General features: G+C 40.9%; 1 protein-coding gene, 1 long non-coding RNA gene and 1 pseudogene across 2 annotated transcripts in view; 1 reads left to right on the top strand and 2 right to left on the bottom strand.

The window, feature by feature from the left end:
- LOC137255190 (10 kDa heat shock protein, mitochondrial-like) overlaps positions 1-26138 on the bottom strand; it is a 98578-nt gene extending 72440 nt beyond the window's left edge. Inside the window, exons 1-4 of the mRNA XM_067792600.1 lie at positions 26064-26138; positions 16698-16859; positions 15593-15682; positions 14001-14252 (exon numbers count right to left, since the gene is read on the bottom strand). Of these exons, the coding sequence (XP_067648701.1) occupies positions 14199-14252; positions 15593-15682; positions 16698-16859; positions 26064-26081 (324 nt within the window). The 5' untranslated portion in view covers positions 26082-26138 and the 3' untranslated portion in view covers positions 14001-14198. The remainder of the gene's footprint in view (positions 1-14000; positions 14253-15592; positions 15683-16697; positions 16860-26063) is intronic.
- Positions 12368-19106, top strand: LOC137255192 (uncharacterized). The gene is made up of 3 exons (XR_010954518.1): positions 12368-12442; positions 16673-16894; positions 17957-19106. It is a non-coding gene; the product is annotated as an uncharacterized lncRNA (long non-coding RNA).
- LOC137255189 (transcription factor AP-2-alpha pseudogene) lies at positions 23200-24471 on the bottom strand (annotated as a pseudogene).
- Positions 26139-26224: the final 86 nt, after the last annotated feature.

Here is a 26224-nt window from a genome sequence, read left to right as displayed (position 1 = left end):
TTTTTAAAGATCATCTTTAAGACTACTCCAAGACGCAGCTGTTCTCAAGCAAAATATTTGCACATACTTAAAGCAATTTGATGCATGATCCTCGTGCAATTCATTGCCATAAGGTTTGCAGTTGGTTCACCCCCACCCCTCCCTTCAAGTTAGTTGACATATTCATCTCGATGTAACACCACACACACACACGCACGCTTGCACGCACTCACAGTGAGTGCTTTAAGGGAGTCTAAGCTGTTCTTGGGTAGTATATGAATTCATTTTGGGCCGCGTGACGACAGCTTCCCACAGTAACTAAAGTCTTTCAGTTTCTGTGCTGCATTAGATGATGTGTCACTAAGATCAAGTCAAACAGAGACCGAAACCTGTTTCAGCAAGGATATCGACAGTGCTGTACGTGTAGAGACGAACGTATTCATTACTAACGAATGCGCTGGGTGTTTGTTCAGACAGGTCTCGTTCATGCATACACATAAATGAAACAGTCTGTCACTTCCCACGCAGCATGTGAGTTTACAGGGCGACGAAATCCAGGCATGACGCATGTGTAACATGTTTGCAGACCACACAGTAGGCAGGCCTGACATGTTCAAAGAGTTCACAGACCAAACATGACGCAGGTGTCGCATGTTTACAAAGTTCACAGACCAAATATGACTCAGGTCTCACATCTTTACAAAATGTACACATCAAATATGACGCAGATCTCACATCTTTACAAAGTTCACAGACCCAACATGACTCGGGTCTCACATCTTTACAAAATGTACAGATCAAACATGACCCACGTCTCACATCTTTACAAAGTTTACAGATCAAACATGACTCAGATCTCACATCTTTACAAAGTTCATAGACCAAACATGACTCAGGTCTAGCATCTTACAAGGTTTACAGACCAACCGTGATTCAGATCTCACATCTTTACAAAGTTTACAGATCAAACATGACTCAGGTCTCACGTCTTTACAATGTTTACAGACCAAACCATGACTCAGATCTCACATCTTTACGAAGTTCACAGACCAAACATGACACAGACCAGAAGACTCCGGGCACCAGGCGTCAGAGCTTTCCGACTGTGTAGAGGGTACATGGTGACCGCTGAACATCAATACAGCTGACTCCAGCTTGTTCAGATTGACCTGAGCCACACTACATATGCATGACCCGGGAGGTCAAATGGCACCAACGGCTGGTCGAGTTAACTTCATTAAATATGGCAGCAGAGAATATTATTAATGTTGCGTTCGTGCAATGTATGCATGCATGGATTCGTTACAGAACTTGTCCCGGAAAACAACACTTCTGGAAAAAAAGAACAATCATTTCATGTTTTAATTGACTAGTATATACAGTCATGTCATATCTTTGCTGTACACACGCCAGTTATTTTTACAATCCGATTCACTCTCGCTCTCACTCATTGCATCCAGTTACTGATGCTGTTGTCCCTGCCTGAAAGCTGACTCGGAAACAAAGTCTTTTTAAAAGAAAGTTAGGACATTGCTTTCGATTTCTCGTCACTGAGATGTCCAACGACGACGTTGTCTGGGCTATACGACAAAATGTTATGGATGTCAACTTCTTCTTTATTGTTTTCACAACGTGCCTGGCCTATTCCTTGCCCCTTCGTCAGGTGGAATAGCCCAGAAACGTTGTGAAAACAATAAAGAAGAAGTTGCCATCCATAGCATTTTGTCGTATATTTGAATACCGACTTCTAAATGCCTCTCAAGAACTTGTCTTGGCTGTTCGACATGCTGACAATCACCTGACAAAGATGTACCCCGTTACACCAGTTGTGACAAGGTCGCGCAATGCATCAGTATTCACTTGATCATGTCAAGCTGAACAAGTTGTGGGATCATTTATCATCTATCATCTATCATCTAATAGCTAGCTAGCTATATGAACCTGGCAACAGTGATGTCACGGTTGACGATGTTTAGGTTTCCAGATATCCTTGAACCAGAGCTCGGGGCCACAGTGAAGGCCATATGGCGACTGTTCGTTCCTGTCAGCGGCATATGGCGTTGTTCCTTCATGACTCAACCATCTTTTCTCGTGGCTACGAGTCTTGTCTGAAGAAAAACAAATCCCGAGTCTTTTTATATACAGGTATTGGTGCTGAGCGTGCAATATGTGCACGTTCATTCAGTGGCTAAATTACGGACTTACACATTTTTTACAAAATTTATCCCTTTGTCGATTCCAGTAACAGGAATGTTACTGGCATCCAAAATCCAACATCTGAACCAAATCTGAACGATGACGTTCAGAATTTTATTTCTCCCTCTGCGTTTCTGATTAAGGGGTATATACTAAACTAATCCACGATGATAACATGTCAGTATAATGCTACACATTATGTAGACATCATATTCTCCAGAATGCACATTGGACCGCAACCGTCTGCATTTTCACGACCCGATGACGTCTTTGGGAGGCATTTACTCGGATAATTAAGTAAGGTTAAGATATAGGGGTGAACAACTTCTGCATTAAAATTGTGTGACAACACACAGAGCGAGTCTCCTCAGTCCGCAACCTTTTCGGTTTCGCGATTTAATTCACCTGTGTATTTTTATCCTTGAAATAAACGGAAACATCAGTTTTAGAGTTTGTCATCCCAAGTTAGCGTTGTTTTCAAACATTTTATCGTGCAGTCTAAGTATGTCAAAGGGGTGTGCCGTCTGATAAAACAAATGTATTAAACATACACACTCACATACTCACACACTCACACACTCTCACAGACAGACGCGCGCGCACACAAACACAGAGTGCACACGCTTTAGTTGTCACCAGCATCTTTTGACACCATACTTGAGGACAAACTCACACACACACACACTCACACACACACACACACACACACACACACACACACACACACTCGCACGCACACACGCACACACACGCTCACACATGCTCACAAACTCACGCTTTCACACAGACGCACACACTCTCTCTCTCTCACACACACACACACAGAGAGAGAAACTGCTCACACTTCTAGACATTCACACATACTCTACTTATATCACTCTCTCACGCTCTTTCACACAGACAGACGCGCGCGCACACAAAAAGCACAGAGAGCACACTCTGCTAAACATACATACATGCATGCATCCATCCATACTCTCGCACGCTCTCTCACACACGCTGGCACAGATCACCACCGACCAGTGACGTTACCACAGAAATAGGCTTGACACATTGTGACGGTCATATGTGTACTCGACCACGGGTCTTCAGCGGGATGAGTTGACGCTTTAACCACTTGGCTACCCTTCCGTCCCGCTTTCACGAGGTTAGGTCAAAAGTATGCAATACTGTATCTTGCCTCACACATGAATGTCGCTTTCTGATTGGCTAAGCGCTATTCTATTGTTTTCAATGTACACCGCTGGGAATTCTGGTGCTTCATGGTAGTCCGTCTTTGTCTCGAATAACATTGAATCACGCATGAAGCACGGAAATTACCGATGTTTTGCGATTGAAAATCGATGGAAAGGGGATAACTCTAAATCTGTTTACCTTGTGTTGTCTGCAAAATGGCGATTCGCCTCGAATACAAAAGAAGTGCTTCAAACAGTTTAAAATTAAAATCCAGGTGTTCGGTAAGATAAATACGTTGTTCACTGGTCCCTCGGGGGCCGTGGGCTCATGTACCCTCGAGGTTTGTTTATGTTCCCCTCGCCCTGCGCCCGAGGGACCAGTGGACCAGTGGATATCTTATAATGTCGTATTTTCAGACAAACAGTCAAACAGGAGCTAGAAGAAAGGTGGAGTATTATACTTCCTAATCTGTATTTTCGGACATGCGTGTACATATGGAGGCTTTGTGTGTCTCTTTGTTAAAGTCGTATTAAATGTGATGCAATTCATGAATGTTAACTTGAACACTTCAGTTTGCCTGGGTTAAAAACATTATTCGCTCACACAAACCAGCTTCACAGCATCATTAAAGCGATATCAGAGTCACGTGGCATACTGGGGGTTGGGGGATCACGTCGTGAAAACCTTAGGCTAAAACTCAGCGTTCTATTCCCCAAATGGGAAGCTCATTTCTAGAGTACCACAATGTGATATTACTGGATTTTGCTAAAATGCAACATAAAACTGGTCAGCTTCGTATATGTAATAACACTAGGATAGGAACCCGTTTGAGGCTAACCGCTAGAAAGCTACTCAGACGATATCCACCTCTCTTCAATTCAGGTAGGCCATGTTAATTAATGTCATCTTTAACTCACATGGCAATGAGGTGACAGCTTTTTACACAGAGGTCGGGACACAGTCACAGGATACTAGTTACTGTCTTATCCTTATATACAAATCCTCAGACACTGAATCCCCAAGAAATTCAAAACTATAGTTTGCTCAGTAAATAATATGATACGCAATCCACTTGTTAAAGGTAGGATCTTCCCAAATGATCACGTGGGCGTACGTAATAAGGAAACACAAAAGGGCAGTGTTAAATATATTTTTCAGATATCCCGGCTGAAATGTCTATTTCCGTCTTCCCGAGAGAACAGACGCAGCAATGCTTTTGTTAATAGAGTAACGTGTATATTGTGAAGTCTGTAGTTACGTAAGTGTAGGGGGAAATCTATTGTAGTTGCCTTTCCGTTTTTACTGCTCAGATAGCATTGCTTGAAACAGACGCTGAGACAGAAACTAGACTAGTCTATCTCACAATCCATAAACCACAGCTTTCCCCAACTTGCAAGCCCAACCTACAATGCTATATCTAAATAAAGCAAGTCTAGATTTCCTTAGATCCAGATTCTGCATTTCCCATGTCACTCTGGCACGTTTTCAGTCTGAATATATCTGTTTGTTACTACCAATGTTTATGTACACTATGAGACGAAACGTAAGCGTAGGTCTAAACCTAGTCAGAGACACAAAAGATGTAGTAAAATATTTACAGACCCATTAGTCCACGGCCCACTGAAACATGCTTAAGAAGAACGCAGAAAATATATATCATATCCGTTGTTTCGTGAACAGAATCAGTTCACAATTTGTCCAGATCCACAAAGTGTTCTTAACGTTAAGACCTGTCGTGATTGTGCAGTTTAATCATCAAAGACTTAGGATCGACGCAGCGTTAGAACGATTTCAGCATCGGGGCTCGGGAAATACTTAAGTTATTGTAACCTCTGAGCCCCAGATAATGATCCTGGGTTTCACAGTGACACATCGGTTCTCGTGGGTTTGTGATAGGTCCCACCCTTGGAGCAGACTGTGTTCATGTATGTAAGTGATAGGTCCCACCAGTAGACCAGGCTGTGTTCATGTATGCATGTGATAGGTCCCACCCCGTGGAGCAAACTGTTCATGTATGTATGTGATAGGTCCCACACGTGGAGCAAACTGTGTTCATGTATGTATGTGATAGGTCCCACCCCGTTGAGCAGACTGTGTTTATGCATGTATGTGATAGGTCCCACCTGTAGGTCACACTGTGTTCATGTATGTATGTGATAGGTCCCACCCGTGGAGCAAACTGTGTTCGTGTATGTATGTAATAGGTCCCACCCGTGGAGCAGACTGTTCATGTATGCATATGATAGGTCCCACCCGTGGAGCAAACTGTGTTCATGTATGTATGTAATAGGTCCCACCCGTGGAGCAGACTGTTCATGTATGCATGTGATAGGTCCCACCCGTGGAGCAAACTGTGTTCATGTATGTATGTGATAGGTCCCACCCTTGGAGCAGACTGTGTTCATGTATGTATGTAATAGGTCCCACCTGTAGGTCAGGCTGTGTTCATGTATGTATGTGATAGGTCCCACCCGTGGAGCAGACTGTGTTCATGTATGTATGTAATAGATCCAGTACGTGAGGCACGCTGTTTTAACGCCTTCTTGAACACCTGGTGTCGCTACTGTTTTGACATATTTCCTGAAAAAAAAGCATTGTCACCTTTTTATTTAATATTATATGATAGTCACATTGCGCACATATCCTTGTAACTAGTCTATGCTCAATGCGCTGTTTTCCTCAATCATTGGATGTCAATGTTATAGGGCACATCGTATTTTTCTCAACGTCCTTGGGATCCTACAACTCTTGCAGCCACTTGCACTGTGTTCAACTGGGTGGACCGGGGCACTTACATTCCATGTTTACTGCTGTACCCGCATCGATGTTCTTTTACAACGGATTCGTGGGTTCGTTTATGCTGACAGGGCTGTGTACTGTACACTAGCGTTTGAAACAACACTGAAAGAGTGTGCACAAAAATTGACTCCAACGTTTTCATACCCGGTCACAGGTGGACTCGATCTCGGTACCTTAAGCTCGCCTGATCACAGGCCTGGCACCTTAAACAGCGCGTCCACCATCCCCACTCATACTTCCTATAGACACACGCACGCACGCACGCACACATTCAATATGGTGTGTGTGAGAGAGTGAGAGTGAGAATAAGAGTGAGAATGAGAGTGAGAGTGACTGAGAGTGAGAGAATGAGAGCGTGAGTGTAAGAGCGACTGAGAGAGTGAGTGAGAAGTGAGAGTGACTGAGTGAGAGAGAGAGCGACGAGAGTGAGTGAGAGTGACTGAGTGAGTGAGTGGATGAGTGGATGGATGAGTGAGTGAGAGTGGATGGATGAGTGAGTGAGAGTGGATGAGCGGATGGATGAGTGAGTGAGAGTGGATGAGAGGATGAGTGAGTGAGTGCGTGAGAGTGCCTTAGTGAGTGAGAGTCACTGAGTGAGTGAGGGACTGACTGAGTGAGAATGACTGAGTGAGTGACTGAGTGAGTGAGAGTGAGTGAGTGAGAGACTGGGAGTGGCTTAGTGAGAGTGACTGAGTGAGTGAGTGACTGAGTGACTGAGTGAGAGTGACTGAGTGACTGAGTGAGAGTGACTGAGTGAGTGAGAGTGACTGAGTGAGTGAGAGTGAGTGACTGAATGAGTGAGAGTGACTGAGTGACTGAGTGAGTAAGAGTGACTGAGTGAGTGACTTAGTGACTGAGTGAGAGTGACTGAGTGAGTGAGAGTGACTGTGAGTGACTTAGTGAGAGTGACTGAGTGAGTGAGAGTGACTGTGTGAGTGACTTAGTGAGAGTGACTGAGTGAGTGAGAGTGACAGAGTGAGTGACTGAGTGCGTGAGAGTGACTGAGTGAGTGACTGAGTGAGTGAGAGTGACTGAGTGAGTGACTGAGTAAGAGTGACTGAGTGAGTGAGAGTGACTGAGTGAGAGAGAGAGAATGAGAGACTTCACTTTCCTCACTCATGCGTTATCCGAGACTGACTCATGCGCTAAATTCCTTTTCACAACGTTGACGACGACTATCTAACCAGCTGACCTCAGTCTGTCGACCTCAGCGACCAACATAAACCGACTTGATCAGAATGCTCAACATGGCAGGTCACCGGTATCCCATCAAACCCATCTCATTATCTGGGTCTATTTTGGTCACATGTCGTGAGCTATCCAATCACCGTTACCCTGAGGTTGAAAATAATTACCAATCAAAACGGAGGATGCGTCGGTCTTGACTCCTTTAATTCAGAAAACGAGAAAAAAATACGCAATTTATCTGTGACGCATTTGAAAGTGTACTAATTTATTGTACAAGCAGTAGACAAGTATGTCAGTCAAACACATGTGAGGTCGCAGTGGTCGTTATTCACACAGACAGATGCAGGAACTCTGGTGATGACAGTTCTGACCGTGTCTAGTCGTTACAGCGTTGGCTCGTCATGCCGCAAGCCTGGGTTCGAATCCCCACATGGGTGCAAGTTGTGAAGAGCATCTCTAGTGTCCCCCGCCATGATGTTGCTGGAATACTGCTAAATTGATAAAAGCGGCGTAAAACCAAATTAAGTCAGTCAGTCAGTCTGAACGCTTCTACAACTTCGAATTTGGGATGATTTCCTCGTGTGTCAAGACGTTAATCACCCGCCAGTCACGCGAGCCTCCAATATGATGACGTCATATTGCATGCGGTTCATATAGTAACGCAGGTACCAGCAATTACGTCACAGGAATATTTTCCCCAACTTACCACCGCCAGCTTTACCACCCAACCAAACATCAGACCCCTCAACAACACACACACATGGAGGACACCCCCCTACCCGTACAAAACACACATACCTACACATAACACATCGTATCAACCCACAAATGACACCCAACATATACAACACACACATGGAGGACACCCCCCTACCCGTACAAAACACACATACCTACACATAACACATCGTACCAACCCACAAATGACACCCAACATATACAACACACACATGGAGGACACAACCCTATCCGTACAAAACACACACACATGGAGGACACCCCCTACCCGTACAAAACACACATACCTACACATAACACATCGTACCAACCCACAATGACACCCAACATATACAACACACACATGGAGGACACCCCCCTACCCGTACAAAACACACATACCTACACATAACACATCGTACCAACCCACAAATGACACCCAACATACACAACACACACACATGGAGGACACCCCCTACCCGTACAAAACACACATACCTACACATAACACATCGTATCAACCCACAAATGACACCCAACATATACAACACACACATGGAGGACACCCCGCTACCCGTACAAAACACACATACCTACACATAACACATCGTACCAACCCACAAATGACACCCAACATATACAACACACACATGGAGGACACCCCCCTACCCGTAAAAAACACACACACATGGAGGACACCTCGCTACCCGTACAAAACACACATACCTACACATAACACATCGTACCAACCCACAAATGACACCCAACATATACAACACACACATGGAGGACACCCCCCTACCCGTACAAAACACACATACCTACACATAACACATCGTACCAACCCACAAATGACACCCAACATATACAACACACACATGGAGGACACCCCCCTACCCGTACAAAACACACATACCTACACATAACACATCGTACCAACCCACAAATGACACCCAACATATACAACACACACATGGAGGACACCCCCCTACCCGTACAAAACACACACACATGGAGGACACCCCGCTACCCGTACAAAACACACATACCTACACATAACACATCGTACCAACCCACAAATGACACCCAACATATACAACACACACATGGAGGACACCCCCCTACCCGTACAAAACACACATACCTACACATAACACATCGTACCAACCCACAAATGACACCCAACATATACAACACACACATGGAGGACACCCCGCTACCCGTACAAAACACACATACCTACACATAACACATCGTACCAACCCACAAATGACACCCAACATATACAACACACACATGGAGGACACCCCCTACCCGTACAAAACACACACACATGGAGGACACCCCGCTATCCGTACAAAACACACATACCTACACATAACACATCGTATCAACCCACAAATGACACCCAACATATACAACACACACATGGAGGACACCCCCCTACCCGTACAAAACACACATACCTACACATAACACATCGTACCAACCCACAAATGACATCCAACATACACAACACACACACGGAGGACACCACCCCCGCCCCTCCTCCCCTATCAGTACAAAACACTCACACCTACATGTAGTAGCGGGTAGAGGGGTAATGTTGGTGGAGGGGTGCACGCAACACAACGCTACTTGTGGTTATAGTTGACAGCCGTTTATTTCAATTAAAACGAATAGTTGAGGTGACCCTGAAAACATACATACACGTAACTACATATTTGAGCGTAGCATTCATAACATGGCATTCATATGGAAGTATTGCATTTTCCATTTATTAACGGGATATAGCTAGCCCTGATACTGCTCTAGCACAAATACATTGCAAAATATAAATAACAACATGAAAACTATTCATACATACATAAATCATTTAGGATATTCAATAAGTATGTTGCACATATACCTGAGGAAAATGCATTTAGTTTAATACTTATAAGGTCCTATAATGTACACTTACCACTGTATGGCAATGAGTGACTACGACCTCTCATGCAGTCGAGTTGTCGAAGATCATTCTAAGAAAATTAAAATACAACCTTGATAATACTAATAATGGTATATAAGATACGTTATGATAAAATCCACAAATCTCACATCTACCCTCACCACTTCATATCACATTCACACGATTATACATTCACACCATCTGTTAATTTTGTCTAGTTAGTTTTAGCCTGGTAGAGACCAACTGTAGATGCCATATTTAATGTAAATATGTAATTTATATTCGATGACGTAATTTAGATAAATTTCACTTAACATACTCGTCCAACCGACGGTACTGATAGTTGGGAACATGGTGATACATTTAGTTATACAGTAGATACATTTAGTTATACAGTAGATACATTTAGTTATACACGGAAGCATTAATATAACACTTCCGTAAGGGGTACACTATATACAATATCATAAATACACATACAATATATGTACTGACCTGATAAACTCCTCATTAACTCCATAGAACATCCAATATAGTGAACTGATCCTCCTCTTTTTATGATCTTTATTGACTGCCACTAAGCTGTGTGTGACACAAACCTTTAAAACTTAGCAGACAATAGGTGGCAAGCTGACCAGAGAAACTGAGACAGAAAGACAAAAGAAGCATGTGCAGAGTGGAAGCGCATGGGTCAGAAGCTGGCCTGACCCAGTAGAGAGACTATTGTTAATTGGAGTGATTGTGGGTGCAGGGATACATTAAGTGAGAGGGTTTGTTATATTTTATTTGTACACATAAAAGCTGACACCTATACACTATATATTAACTATATACAAGTTCTTAATATTGAAACGTATAGACTATGAAACTAATAACGATTAAAAACATGACCTGGCCACATACACATACCACATCGTACCAACCCACAAATGACTCCCAACACGCACGCACGCACACGCACACGCACACGCACACGCACACGCGTACACTGAAGGACATCAATCCACATCCCTCTCTCTCGTCTCCTGGTAAGTACCCTGTAGTTAATGATAACTAAAGAGTTTCGTAGTGACGTGTTAAGACTTCCTGAAGTCAATCCAGAAAATTCTCAACTCATGTCAAACAAGACACATCTTTAGAGGACATTAAACCTGGATGCCATATGCAAATGTATGCATATGTCTGCGTTGTTAATTTTAACACCTGCCTAAGCTTTCACTGTGATATATGACAATATTGCTGCTTTATGCTAACAATTGTCTAAACCCAACCACCGCATACGTTTTTCATCAATAAAATTTGTGATGATGCACATAAGCATGATTTATTCATACAACAGCATGCATAACCATGAATCGCACGCTCCAGTTTCAGGATAACTTTCCTTGTTGTATATTCAAATATATACTTGGAAAAGTACCTGTACCAATAGATTTCAATACACAGTAGTCTTTCAACACCCATGTTTGTGTTCCCTTCCTCACATTAGTCCTTCAGACACGAGGTAACCCAACAATAACGAGATCTGGTTTATTGTTTTTTTATGTGATTGAGTATATGTTCTGAGAATATCATTATATAGAAGTTGAAGAGCACAATATATGGATGAACAACATCTATATTCAGATGATGTGACGTTTCGATACAGATTCTTGACAACGATACAAGAATCTGTGTTCATCCGTAAGGCTTGTCCATTTATAGTTGAGCATGATTTTAACCCGCCTTTAGCGATAACCCAGGGCAATCAGTGGATATCAGAAACAGGTTTCAATTAAGAGATGGATCGAAGCCGGTCTTGCGAGTGACGAGAGAACGCTATAAAGGGCGTTTAGGGGCAGATTCTCACTCCCTTTTCAACTCGAAATACCGCCATACACCAGAAGTTCTTATTTTTGAACAATCATATGCGTTTGTCATGTGACATATTCACACAGTAATCCATTTCAAAACACATCGCTTCCCGATGGAAGGATCAAGATAACTGAGCGAAAAAATGCATTCCTCTTGTGATCGCCTACTCGCGAACACCTTACACTATCACCATTGGACAGCGAGTTTTAAATGCCAGTTTAGCAACATTTCAGCAATACCACGGCGGGGGGGGGGGGGGGCACCAGAAATGAGCTTCACACACTGTAACCACATGGGTAAATCGAACCCTGGTTGTCGGCGTGAAACGAACGCTTTAATCAGAAGGCTACCCCTTCCACCCCTCAGCTCGACAAAAGGAAAGCGCCATTTAGTCTACTTCAGTCATTATCCTATTCTACTAGCGAACAGATGTGATCTTATTGGTTACACGTGGCATTTTCTATCCTCTCAGGTACGTCGTGTAAGTAATGATTTTACGAAAGCTTCATCCAGGCCCCGTCCTTCGTGGGCACTCGCATCCAAAATGTGAACACTTGCTGAGACAGCTACGAAGCCGATGGGGTAGGTTGTCTCACTCCTTGGGTTAAGGAATTCAGTGTAGGATGGCTTGACATATGTCTTCCAAGTCCACGCCACAGAAGTACCATCCCTTCTTAAAACCAGAAACTACACTAACTGCCTCAGGCCTTTCATAGTTATACCAGGGATACTCTACAACATATATAGGCTCCCTGGTTATACACACGGCTGGCCACTCATTTTATACTGGACGAAATAGTTAGGGATATTTGAAAAAAAAAATTAAATTATGAATAATGATGTATTTATTCATTGACATATTGATAATATATCACTAATTATATGTTGGCAATATACCAATATCCCTAACGTATTCTGTCCCGTATACATTAGCAGTCTCTCGTTCAGACCATGAAGCATGTGTACTCAGTGCAGTCATTTAAGTCCATAATGTACAGCATGTCTAGATTATCCGAGTTCTCAAATGAAAAAATAAACATTATCTGGGCTCCTTTTTATTTATCTTTTTAAAAAAAATCAGTCTTTTAATCTCTAACACATGTTCATTTCTAATACAAGATGTAAGTATGCATGCTCCATCTACAGCTGAAACCCTCATAAACTTACATGTAGTCTTGCAGAGCTCTGTCCCCTTGAACAGGACCCCGATGCAGGATTATGCTGAAACTGAGCAAGTTTTCACAGAATAACACTGTGTAATCAGAGTTACGTTTTACACTGTTTTAGCAATTTTTCCAGCAATGTCAGGCTGGGGACAGCAGAAATGGACCCCATGTATTATATCCATGCTTCTTCCGGGTATAGCACTTTACTCCCTAGTTCTGCAGCAAGTGAAACACAGGACTGATGTTGTGTACCCATAGGGTTTCTGTGACGTCCTTCTTCTGTATGAGTGTTCGTAGTAGGTTTGTACGAGTGCGCCCAGAAACAACTTAGTTGTATTCCACATCTTTTTGTGCATGTAATTTTCACTACAATCCTCAATTATTTCATAATATTTTGTCTTTTTTCATATGCTGCTGGTAAAAGGAACTTTTCAAGATAAGTCCATCAGAATCGATGCATTCAAAACACACACACACAAAAATGTTGCTTGTTTTTTTTGGCATGAAAAACGCAGGTTCTGTGCTAACACAAACACACTCTATCAAAAGCCAGTCAGAAAGCATGGATGGCAAAGGATGACAGCAATTTCAGTTGAAAATCAGCTGGGGTTCTAGGGGCCACACATGCCCCCAACAGGGTCCAGGATCTATACATTCCTATTAATCCACAGATTTCCGCAATTCGTGGAAAACAAAATAAAAAAAATGCAAAAACTCTGTAAATAGCAAAAGGCACAACTATAGGTTGACATTATTACATCTATCAAGTTTGGTCTAAAATTACTGAACGGTTTCTGAGTTACCCAGAAACAAAATGATTAACAACAGACGGACGGATGGACAGATAGACGAGGCGTTGACTATATCCCCCCCGCATTACATGCCAGGGGGATAAAAAATATGCATAAAGAAATCAAAACAAACACAAAGCAGTTTATGTAAAATGTTTAATATTCATCTGATAATGACATGACCCTTGAATATATGATAAATGCAGTTTCCTTCCATTCTCCACTAGACAACGTGACCACCTCCCTTGGTTCAACTTTTAGTCTGCTTGGCCAGCAAATAGTTCCTATACAACATGTATTCATGTTCCACACACACACAACACAGTGACAGCTACTCTGTTTATCTGCACAGAACAAATAGTTCCAGTGGAAGGACAATCGTTAGGAGGAGTTGAACTTCCCGAGTAGATCACCGTCTCGAAACAGGAAGTATTCCTGAAACAAACAATTGTAATAATATTGTGCACTAAAAATGCAACTACATCGATCAATCAATTCTTTAACATAGTTACACCTAGTAAGATATTAGCAGACATTCGGAGCATTTTAGAAATTCTCATGAACTGTAGCCTGCATTCTACTGAAAACAATAACTTTGTTTTTCAGTCTGCTATAGTTTTCCAACTTGCTCTTATTTCATGCAACATGGCAAGCAAGTGTAACTCTAGCAAAACCATTGGTTGACTGGTTTGTTAAATACACCACATGCAGCAATATTCCAGCTATATGGAGGCAGTCTGAAAATAATCATATCTGGATCACACAATCCAGTGACCAGAGTGAGCGAGTTCAGTTTTACACTGCACTCAGCGATATTCCAGCCATATGGCGACTGTGTATAAATAATCAAGTCTGGACCAGACAATCCTGTGATCATCAGCATGAGCATCTATCTGCACAATTGGGAACCAATGACATGTGTGAACCAAGTCAGCAAACCTGACCACGTGATCCCATTAGTCGCCTCTCACGACAAGCATAGTTGCCTTTATGGCAAGCATGGGCTGTTGAGGACCTATTCTACCTTGGATCTACACAGGTCCTAAGGGTTAAGAAGCATGAGCAAACTATGAAATATGGTTGATGGCATGTAAGCCAGTGAGCCTGACTAATCAGTTCCCTCTCACAAGCAGAGGTTACTGAAGACCAACTCTAACTCGGTGCTAGCTACACCAAGTTGCCTTTGCAACAACAAGTGATCCGACAGGTTCATTTTCACAGGCGTCCGAAAAATGGAAAAACTAAGTCCCGGTTTACTATCCAACCCCTTGACTATATAACCTATAAAGGTGCATCACCAAATCACGGCGATGTGATCGAAAACAGGAGAATTTTGCACTCTCAATTGAATATATCGTATTTTAAAAGTCTCACGAGTATCAGAAGCTTCTGTCCACATTTCTGATGTGTGTGGGAAGCATGTACACAGGAATTCGAGGAGATGCACTTGTTTTTTATTAAATCGCCAAAGACCAAGTTGCTGAGTCGGAAGTATGAGACTTTTAAAATATGATATATTCAAAGAAGAGTGCGAAATTGTCCTGTTTTCGATCACGTCGCTGTGATTTGGTGATGCACCTTTATAGGTTATATACTAAGGGGGTTGGATAGTAAACCAGGACTTAGTTTATCGATTTTTCGGACCCGTGGTGGGCACCTGTGTTCATTTTCTGGACCTCAAACAAACACTCCACAGTGAAGTAGACGACACAGGGCATCACATGATTCTGATCCCAGACACACTTTGACAACACATGTCACAGAATTCCACCAACCTTCTCCTCCAACACCACCTTGGTTCCCCCATACTCTGGCAACAGCACCTTGTCTCCCACAGCAACACTCATCGGGATGGTCTTCCCATCCTACACAGACCACACAGTGTAAGCACTCTCACAGAAACAAGTAGGCAATTATCAAAATCAATCTGACAACAAATATTTTTTGTTCAAACTGTTACATTGGATGATAATTTAAAATGAAAATATACTCATGGACAAAAAATCAACCCCACAATGACTCTTTAAAAGAGACCAAAAGGTCAAATGGTCTAAGTTTATTGATTGAGACATAACATTATTGTAACTGCAGCTGAAATTATGGAGTAACAATGGAGTAACTGTGGTGTAGTGAGTGAGTGAGTTTAGGTTTGTGCTGCACTCAGCAATTCCAGCTATATGGTGGCTGCCTGTAAATAATCGAGTCTGGACAAGACAAACCAGTGATAAACAGCATGAGCATCAATCTGCACAAATGGGAATCAATGACACGTGTCAACCAAGTCAGAGAGCCTGACCATGTGATCCCATTAATCGCCTCTTACAACAAGTATAGTCGCCTTTTATGGCAAGTAAGGGTTGCTGAAGACCTATTTCACCCCAGATCAACCATGGCATAGCAGTGGTATAACCATGGTATAACCCAGGGGTGGCAATAGCCCATTACTCAACATCCCAGTCCATTGGGTTTATATGTCAGGCAAGCAAATTTGTATATCACACTGTACCAGTGTCCAGTTGACTTCCCAATTTTAATTATGTTGCTTTTTAAAGAAACAACAAAAAGAATCAGATTTGATGGTGGAAAATGAGTTTACACTGTACTATACTAGAGTACACTAGCAATTTGAAAGTTATTTCCACCTCTGTAACTGTGGTATAACAGTGGTATAACTGTGGTATAACCATGGTATAACCGTGGTGTATCCATTGTAAAATAGTGGTATAACCATGCCATGACCATGTCATGATCATTTTGCACCACTGAGAACTGGCTATTATAGGGGCATTGCTAATAATCATTTCAGTACCATGCATCTAGATATTTCCATCAATGATGGTAAAAGTTTATTTCAGTGGATGATCGCTGCACTGAACTCACATCAGATCTAGCTCCTGCCCCAATGGCGACGACTGTGGCCTCCACCACCTTCCCCTGGGATTTCTCTGGAATCATCAACCCACTCTTTGTCTTCACTTCTGGGAGAAACCTCTCAACCAGCACACGGTCAAACAACGGCAGGAAACGTTTAAATGCCTGGGCCTGCAACACAACAATATGTCCAGTTACAACAACAGGTGGGAGTTTAGTCTTACATAATCAAGCAAGTCAACTGGTTTTAGTTTCCTGTTATGAGTCATTCTCAAACACATTTTGGGTCCGAACCAGTTCTTAGGCTTCTGGCTGGATATGAAATATACAAATAAAATTGAGAGAAAGCATTAACACAGTAACATTTTGTAATGCTAACGCAGGTGAACTTAACTCTGACAAAAAATTAAAAAGTGATGTTGAGCAACATTTCAGTTAAATCATAAGGCGTCCACCATTCGTGATGATGTCCTGTACTATGTGGCAGTGATATTCATTGTGTAACAATGGTCTAAGTGAAAGTAGTGTATACCATTGTGTAACAATGTTCTAAGTTAAAGTAATGTAATCCATTGTGTAGCAATGGTCTAAGTGAAAGTAGTGTTACTCATTGTGTAGCAATGTTTATAAGTGAAAGTAGTGTCATTCATTGTGTAGCAATGTTCTAAGTGAAAGTAGTGTTATTCATTGTGTAGCAATGTTCTAAGTGAAAGTAGTGTTATCCATTGTGTAACAATGTTCTAAGTGAAAGTAGTGTTATTCATTGTGTAGCAATGTTCTAAGTGAAAGTAGTGTTATTCATTGTGTAGCAATGTTTATAAGTGAAAGAAGAGTTATTCAATGTTCATACTAACAATGTTCCAGGTGAGTTGCACTGTTCTATTCACTGAGGGTCAGTAATAGCTGCATGTATACAATTCTGGAAGATACTACACAGTATTACAACCCAACAGCCTTTTCTGGCCAAGGGATTTGGAGAATTACCTTGATACATAAGGGGTGTTAACTCTTGCCTCTCCTATTACAATAACTCTCAAGTTACCAGAACACCAGCATTGTGTGAGACGGTCAGATTACTATGACTGGTCAAGCCAGATTAATGGGTTAGATTACTGTTGGTGAGAGGTCAGAATAATGCTTAAATATAATTTTGATGGTAACTAACAAACCAACATAAATTGAAAAGGAGCCTGAAGAATACAATTGTTAATTACTGCACATTTCCTTGTTGTTTGTTGGTTTTGCACCTAATTCTCTTAACTATCCAGTTTCAGTCTTGGAATCAAAACACAACACAACATGTACCACCTCAGTGAATCCCAGAAGAGCTGGTAAAGGCCTAACAAACCCTGAATCATTTAACAACATCCTGGCACATCCAAGGGAAGCAACTCAGCACATTGAACCAGGTCAACTGCCTCCCATGATCATGCCAGCTGAGCTGGGTTTAATTTAGAATATTTTGATTTATTCATAACCATGTCACTATTACTTCACAAGATGGCAAAACTGTTCCCAAAGCAAAATCAAAGTTAGTTGGGAAATTGTATACATTATTTTGCTTTCAGTGAGTGAGTTTAGTTTTACGCCGCACTCAGCAATATTCCAGCTATATGGCGGCGGTCTGTAAATAATCGAGTCTGGACCAGACAATCCAGTGATCAACAACATGAGCATCGATCTGCGCAATTGGGAACCGATGACATGTGTCAACCAAGTCAGCGAGCCTGACCACCCGATCCCGTTAGTCGCCTCTTACGACAAGCTGAGTCGCCTTTTATAGCAAGCATGGGTTGCTGAAGGCCTATTCTACCCCGGGACCTTCACGGGTCTATTTTGCTTTCAGTACAGTATACCATAACGCAAAGTGAAAAGTTGGTACTATGGTATTCGTACCATGATTTCTATCTGGTCATATAATGATGGCTTTGTTCATTCAAAAGATTATGGCTGTTTCTTTTCCATACTACTAAACAATGTCAGGTTAGGCTCTTGTCAATTTTCTGCATTATGATCATATCTGATGTACTGAACTGGAGGCCTTATACCCCAATACGAACTATATTGTGGTAAAAGCATACCGTCTCACACCTATCAAACACTCAAATCTCCTATCACAAATGTTAAAATGGCTGACTAGCTCTCTTGTTCCCACCAAAGACAATGGATGCACATGTGACATTCCTGTCTGTATCTACATCATGTAACCTTACCCTTGGACAGATAGAGCAGTCTTGTATTCTTATTAAGGATTTAGATAGGATTTCAAACAAGCTTCCCTTGGATAAATACATGAAACTTCTTTTAATGGTTCAGTCAGTGCAAAACTGTACAATTATACATAATAATTCTTGTCTATTGGTCTTGTTTGCGAGATGAAGTCATATCTACAAAACAATAAAATTTCACTTTAACTCATCTACATGTCCTTGGTTCTTCATCCATTTCTATAACAGTTAAAACATACGAGACTTTGAATGTTTGGTGCCAATTACCTAACTGACCCTTGAATTCTGGTGCCTATCATTTTAAGCAGTATGAATGAAACAAACTATCAGATACCACTGGGTGTTTTTAAGGAGATTGATCATTCTGATAGAGAAAGTCGACATGCTATTCTAAGGCTTCATTGCAAAACACTTTACTTCAAAAGAATGTAAAACATAAAGTAAAAACTCCTCCTATCTACACTAAATTTTAGAGACACATAATAAAATCCACAAAATTTTTATATTTGGCTTCAGCTCTTTGTATGCTGAATTCTTTGTCCTCCTCATCAACCAATTCCCATCTGTTTCCAGTCATGACGATTACAGTATGTCACGCATTATAATCTGATCACCAGATGGCACTGACAGATCACAATACCAACACATTAATACCTGGTTAATTGTTCAACAGTTTTCCATGGCAACCTGTGCTAATTTGATACGACAGAGTATGGACTATTAACAAACTGAAACAAGCACTGTACATCTGTTTCCTCGCATATTTTGTCACCTGAATAGCTAGACAGTGAAGCCTGTTTCACTCTTACTACGTTGCTTGTCTCTTGCTCACAAAGTAAATTTTGAACGTCTTCTAAGAATTTCTATGACTAAAATATTGCAATGATTGGTAAATGAATCTTCGGGGACCATTTCAAATTCCAATACTCAAGTATTATCATGATTATTACTCTATTTGCCATTATCCTGATTATCACTCTCTATTCCATCATGATAAAACTACTGGCCAGAAGTAGTGTTATGATGATCAAAAATAATTGAAAAGCGATCGAAAGAAGGATTAAAAATTACTGTTGATTGTAAAAAACATATTTTTGATTGTTCAGACTTTTGTTGTTTTAATATAGCCCACCTGAATTAAGTAAACTGACCATTAACCTGCACTGTTGGTTATGTTCATTGTAAAACTTGAACCACTTTTGTTGCTTAATTGTGCTTATGGTGTCTTTTTTGAATGCATGCATTTCAAGACTATTAGTTACAACACACATTCACTAAACAAAACCTAGGGAAAGAGTCTTAAAATTGGTGATTACATTAATAATGGATACATTTTGATTATAATCAATAATCATTCACCAGAAGCCCTCTGATAATCGATAAGAAAAAGTGGATATGGTTTCTGATTCCCAACATTAATGGCCAGGACATAACACCGCTGACACTTATATTCACAAGTGATACCATTCCCAATTCATGAAATGAAGCAATTAGAATTTGTAGGATTACTCTTGTTGGTGATCATGGAGCAAAGCACATGAATATTCTGGTCATGTCCTTCTTGCACAGCACTCCAACTCATGAGGGACAACAGTATATATTTACTAAATTAAGTGTTATACATGAACATGGTGATCATTTCAAGTATTCCGGCAGACAAAGGGGTCTGTGTTTCTGTGAGTTTGCCATGCAATCCTGTACTTCAGAATGTTCCAGCTATTTGACACCTGTCTGAAACTAATCGAGTCTGGACCAGACAATCAGATGAATGGCATGAACATCCATCTACACAATTTCGTGATATGATGACACCCATTAAAAAGTTAGCACATCTCACCTCCTGAATTCAGCTAATAGCCATTCATGACAAGCTGAGGGCCTGAGTTCATTTTCAGAATAGAATGGACATCTTGTTACAGTGACATACGGTCATTTAAACAAAGAACAAAAACAAAGTCCTCAAAGGGCACCTATCAATACACAGGTGCCTTCAGAGCTGTTAATTCCCTCAGCTGATAAGTGTCAAGACTACTAGACAAGATCACGCAAGCAGGGCAGACTTAGGGATGTATACCATTTAAAGTATACCACAAGTTGGGGATACAACATTTCGCGAGCTTATCACTAGCCAATAAGAAAAAGTAACACACAACCATACAGATGAAACATTTCCAAAGGAATGGAATGAACTGTCATATTTTCCCTTGCTTCATTACCTGTTTTCTCCTTAGCATCATTTGCATGTCATCAATCTTGGTAATTCAATATCCGCTACATTAGTTTTAAATAGTACATGTGCTCAGGTCCCCCACGCTTTTATGGAATTGTCTATTTCTATGAGTCTTCACTTCCTGAGCTTAAACTTGATAAAACCTTGTATGCTGTCCGAAAACACTACCATGTAGGCTCATTAACTTTACATTGACAGTATGTTAGATTCCTAACATATTTCAATATTGAGGCAAACACAAAACTAATAAAGGGTTAATTTCCATTTTGAATAATTCTCCAAAGAAATGGTGTTGGGCTTAAAATATGATACAATGTATCTGATGAGTGAATGTGTTGGTATCAGCCTGCTTCAATACAAACTATGGAAAAAATGAGAGTATTCTTATTCCGAAAATCTCAACATCATTTACCACTGAACTGGACCAGTTAATTAGATATTTGCAGGTCCTATCAATGGTCAGTTAACCTTGAGAAACCATACTGTGCTTGTTAATGGATTGTTTCTAGATGTTTACACACACCTTACTATTTTCTACATACTAACTAATTTTACAGTGTAAAATATCAACCCTCTTGCCATTTGCACATTTCATTCTCACACCTGCTGTTGCTATTTGAATTCATTCTACTAACTGGTTTGACACATTTCAGTTTTCATGATCGCCTCAAACGGCAAATTCATTATCACTTGTCTCTGTACCACTAACATCTTTCATCCCCTTTCGTCCAACCCTCAAATACAACTGTCTCAACTCCCCATCGGCTTCAAAACAATTGAAATGGGGAGGTGTTATCTGGTCTTTGACATAACAAGTGGAAGTTGAAAGCATGTGATTACCTCACCGACCCACCATTTTCAGAATAGTAAATGTATTCCTTGTTCCACAATGCAGTATGAACATGACACCAAATGTTGCCATGTCATATTTGCAGTATTCTCAAACATACCCATTCTTTTTATGTACACAAACATTTACAAAGAAATGCTGATGTCAAGAAATCAGGTTTCTTCCAGCCAAAACAGGAAAATTACATTAAAATTACATCAAAATTAAAATTAAAATTTTAAAATTAAAATTCAACTTAATTCTGTCATGATGGATGCTCGAACCAATCTTGACTTGTATAAATGAAGTGTCATCAATATGGACCAGATATGGTGCCAAAACAAACCCAGGTTATCATTCCCAGAACTCAGCTATTAATGAGGAGCATACACTGTAAATGTTACTTATCTCCACTGGCCACAGCTTTGATGTCAACCAAATGAGTGAGTAGTTTTTATGCTGCACTCAGCAATATTCCAGCTATATGGCAGCGGTCTATAAATGATCAAGTCTGGACCAGACAATCCAGAGACCAACAGCATGAGCATGCGCAATTGGGAACCGATGACATGTGTCAACCAAGTCAGCGAGCTTATCCACCCGATCCTGTTAGTCGCCTCTTACAACAAGCTTAGACGTCAACCAAATGGTATTCAGGTTACAAGGAGGGGATAAACTGAATTTATTATATGGATAAAAGACAACCTCAATATGCTTTAACAACCAGGTGCATATCAATGCAATACATACAGCAAATGGCTGTGATACACTGGTAATTAGTACAAAGAGCATTACAGATGTCTCTTTCCAGATTTGGTTGTGACAAGAGTGAGTTGTTTGTTTCAGTATTCCAGCAATATCACTGCACGGGCTAAAGAAATGGATGTCACACAATGTACCCAGCTGTGGATTCAAACCCGGAAATCATCAGCCGAGACTCCATAAACGCCTCTGGCATGACAAGTGAACACATTAACTGTTAACACCTGATAACACTTGACAATGACAAAAATTACCATCAACAAGGAGTAAAAAAGAACCAAATTTATTCCATAAATAGATGTGTATGTACAATTGTGAAAACAGATCATAATACAACAGAAGCTGTACAAGTTGATCATACAAAACAAGTGATATTTAGCTTCTTTCGAAGTTCACATGAAGCCACATATACAAATTTCAGTTTATACAGTGTATGTTGGAAATCTGTTTCCAGAAAGTTCATCTAATCATGATGAGTGGGTGGGGCATTTTTGTCAATAAGTTTAACCATTTCTGTGAGATAACTCTGCACTGCTGTCAATGATGCCACCATGGATGGTGCCCCAAAGCCATGTGTTATTAGACTAAACTGAGTCAGTGGTTTCTGTATGATGGGATCAAGGATTGGCTGGGGACGGGTTACTCCAAGAGGAGATCGGTCCTTTGACAGCAGATCACATAGCTCCTTTATCAGCTGTTTGGTTGCGATGACACGGTTCCTGCGATTATGGTCATTGTGGTCTGAGTATCGCTGAAGATTGTATTCAGCACATTGTTTGGAGGGAAATTCAGTTTCACATATGTAACTGTAGTCTTTGGCAAGCTGGATTGTCTCCCCTTCCACAAGTGATGTAAAAAGTGTCACATTGGCAGTTTTCCTTTTCCCTGCTGGAAGACTGAGACCTATCTTATCCAAACTATCCCTTAAAGATTTTCCTCCATTTTTAGACTTGGCACGTCGTAGAATGCCCCCTAGTAGTGAAGCATTGAGACATTCAGGGGGAGATAATCTTCTCTGGACTTCAGCAACACTGACCTTGTATTTAGCAGTAGCACTCAGCAATGACAAGCGACTCGGTACAGAGCAAAAAATATCCGTGGGGACAACAACATTAGACACAATCAGTTCCTGATTCTCATTCTTGTGACGTACAATTCCTTTTTCCGAATCAGAATCAGACTCGAGGAGATAATTAGACTCTGATTCTTCCTTCATAATGGCATGTTCGTCCATTGTTGGGATATTCATCATGCGTGCATCATGTTCCAGATTCATCTGAATGTGCCCACCATGCATGATGGAGTTGTACTCATCCCTCCTTGTGTCAAAGGTGTTGCTTGGGAGTACAGAAGTCATGTTGTACTGGAGATGGCTTTCCTCGGGATGCCTGATGGTGTTCCGATCGATTTGATGCACAGGATTGTAATGGTGTTGCTGCATCTGATTGTAGGAGTTGAAGTGAGCATAGGGGTCCATGTTGGTGAGGCTGTGGTAGTCAATAGACTGCTGAGGTGGTTGCTGCTGTGGGACTGGGTTGTACGGCGGCGGAAAATAGGGTGGCTGGAAATCTGTTGTCTGAATCTGGTGTGATAGACGTGGCGCAGGTGCAGAAAAAGCACCATTACCTCCAATATTGACCTGGCTGAGGCCTTGACCGAGCCCACCTTGCTGCAGGTCATGACGACGGTCTTCAGGGTCAACTGGACTAAAGGCAGATGGCATGTTGGAGAAATGTGTCAAACACTAGAAAGTCACACAATAAAATGTATGGAGCAACCTTGGTAATGTCCTCACTGCTGATAGATGTGCTTGAGAATATATCCTGGTAGGCAGATCACTGCTATGCACTTGCATACAACTGAGGGGATTTGACCTTCCACTGAGGTATACTGGGTTTTATACCCTCAGTGCAATGATTCCCTGAGGCAACCAATTGTATTCACTTATTTTATTGGATTAAGACATCTTTTACTTCAGAAGCATCTAAATGATCTAATTATCCCTAAACTTGACACTGACAGACCTAACAATTGAGTATATCTAAATGGAAGAAAAGTGTTTTTCTTTAACAATCAACAAGCCTTTTAAGTCTGAAAATAAAGTCTCTTTGTTTTAACAACGGATTAGGGCTTAACTATACAGCATGAGCACACTATACAAACATAAGGACCATAATCCACCCTATAAAAACAAAGGCAGACAATAACAGTTGACATCAGCTAGCCATGCTGGGTGAGAATTGCTCTCTAGGGACCAGTGTTGACTTAATTACTTTAATCCTTTATTAGATCAATTTCTTTGCATCACACTAAGTGGTCTACCCTTTCAGATTCAGCAGTCTTAATGTTTTGTACAGTATTGTACATCAGACATGTCAAGACACACTGTAATGTGTTTACATATTAAACACTTAATGTGTAGAATGTATAGACAGGTTGGCTGCATGTAAAAATGTTTACTTTGAGGAGATATTATTTCAGTCCTGTAAAGAAGTCAATGTTATTTGCTTGTCTTTCATGCAACTTTGGTAAGTACCATATTAATAACTATTTAAACTGAATACCTGATCTACTGCTGCATGTGTTTTTTAATTGATTTACAGGATCTGCAATCCAGAGGTCCAGATAAGAACCAGGGTACTGTACCCACTAGTTTGGAGGGGGTATTATAAATGTTTACTGGGTACTTCATTTTCTGTTACCCTGCTGCTTTCAAATATGTGGGCGTGTCAATGATTGTACTCACCTACCTATATGTAATAGATGTATATGTATGTGCTGTCTCAATTTACCCTTCCTAATACAAAATAACCTGGCCATTATGGAAATGATTTAATAAAAAAAAATCACCCGTTTACAATAAATCAACAATGTTAGCATTTTCACAATGTCTATAACATAAACGACATTCGAGATCCCTAATGTGAGTAACCGATGTTCATGATAAGTTGCTGAGTGACCTAAAATAACAGAATCAGTTACGTAACAGTCATTACAATTAACATTCAAGATCTCCTTTTCACCGAAACCTGGTCACGCTCAGTTAAGAATGTAATTGAGTAGGAAACTATTATAAAATTTCTCGAATTAACGGGGGTGATATCGATTTGGGCGCCTTTGCATTTCAACACAAACTACCCTAGGAGGGCCTTGCACGAAACTTGTAGTTTGTTCTGATCTAGTTTCAGGCCCGTACTTTCAAAATAGCACTAATGTGCCTGATTCGCAATACAAATTTTAATGCACAACGCATACAACCGACAGAGAAATCAATCTGCTGTGTAAATGAAACAAGTATAACGTTTAAAAGCCCCACAGTTACTTACCATTTTCGGTACTTGCATCAGATAGTAGAAAATTCTGGATGCAAACCACGTGGTTGTCTGCTCATGTTCCGTGACCTTTTCCTAAGGGAGCGACTATTTCCATGTCCTTTGCAAACACTTTTATGAAACTACCATATGTGTACGTGCATCTTAAATCATTT

The sequence above is a fragment of the Haliotis asinina genome, chromosome 11, assembly GCF_037392515.1.
Source record: "Haliotis asinina isolate JCU_RB_2024 chromosome 11, JCU_Hal_asi_v2, whole genome shotgun sequence".
NCBI classification, from domain to species: domain Eukaryota; kingdom Metazoa; phylum Mollusca; class Gastropoda; order Lepetellida; family Haliotidae; genus Haliotis; species Haliotis asinina.
The sequence above is the reverse complement of the archived record's forward strand: the minus strand, read 5'-3'. Positions and strand labels throughout refer to the sequence as shown.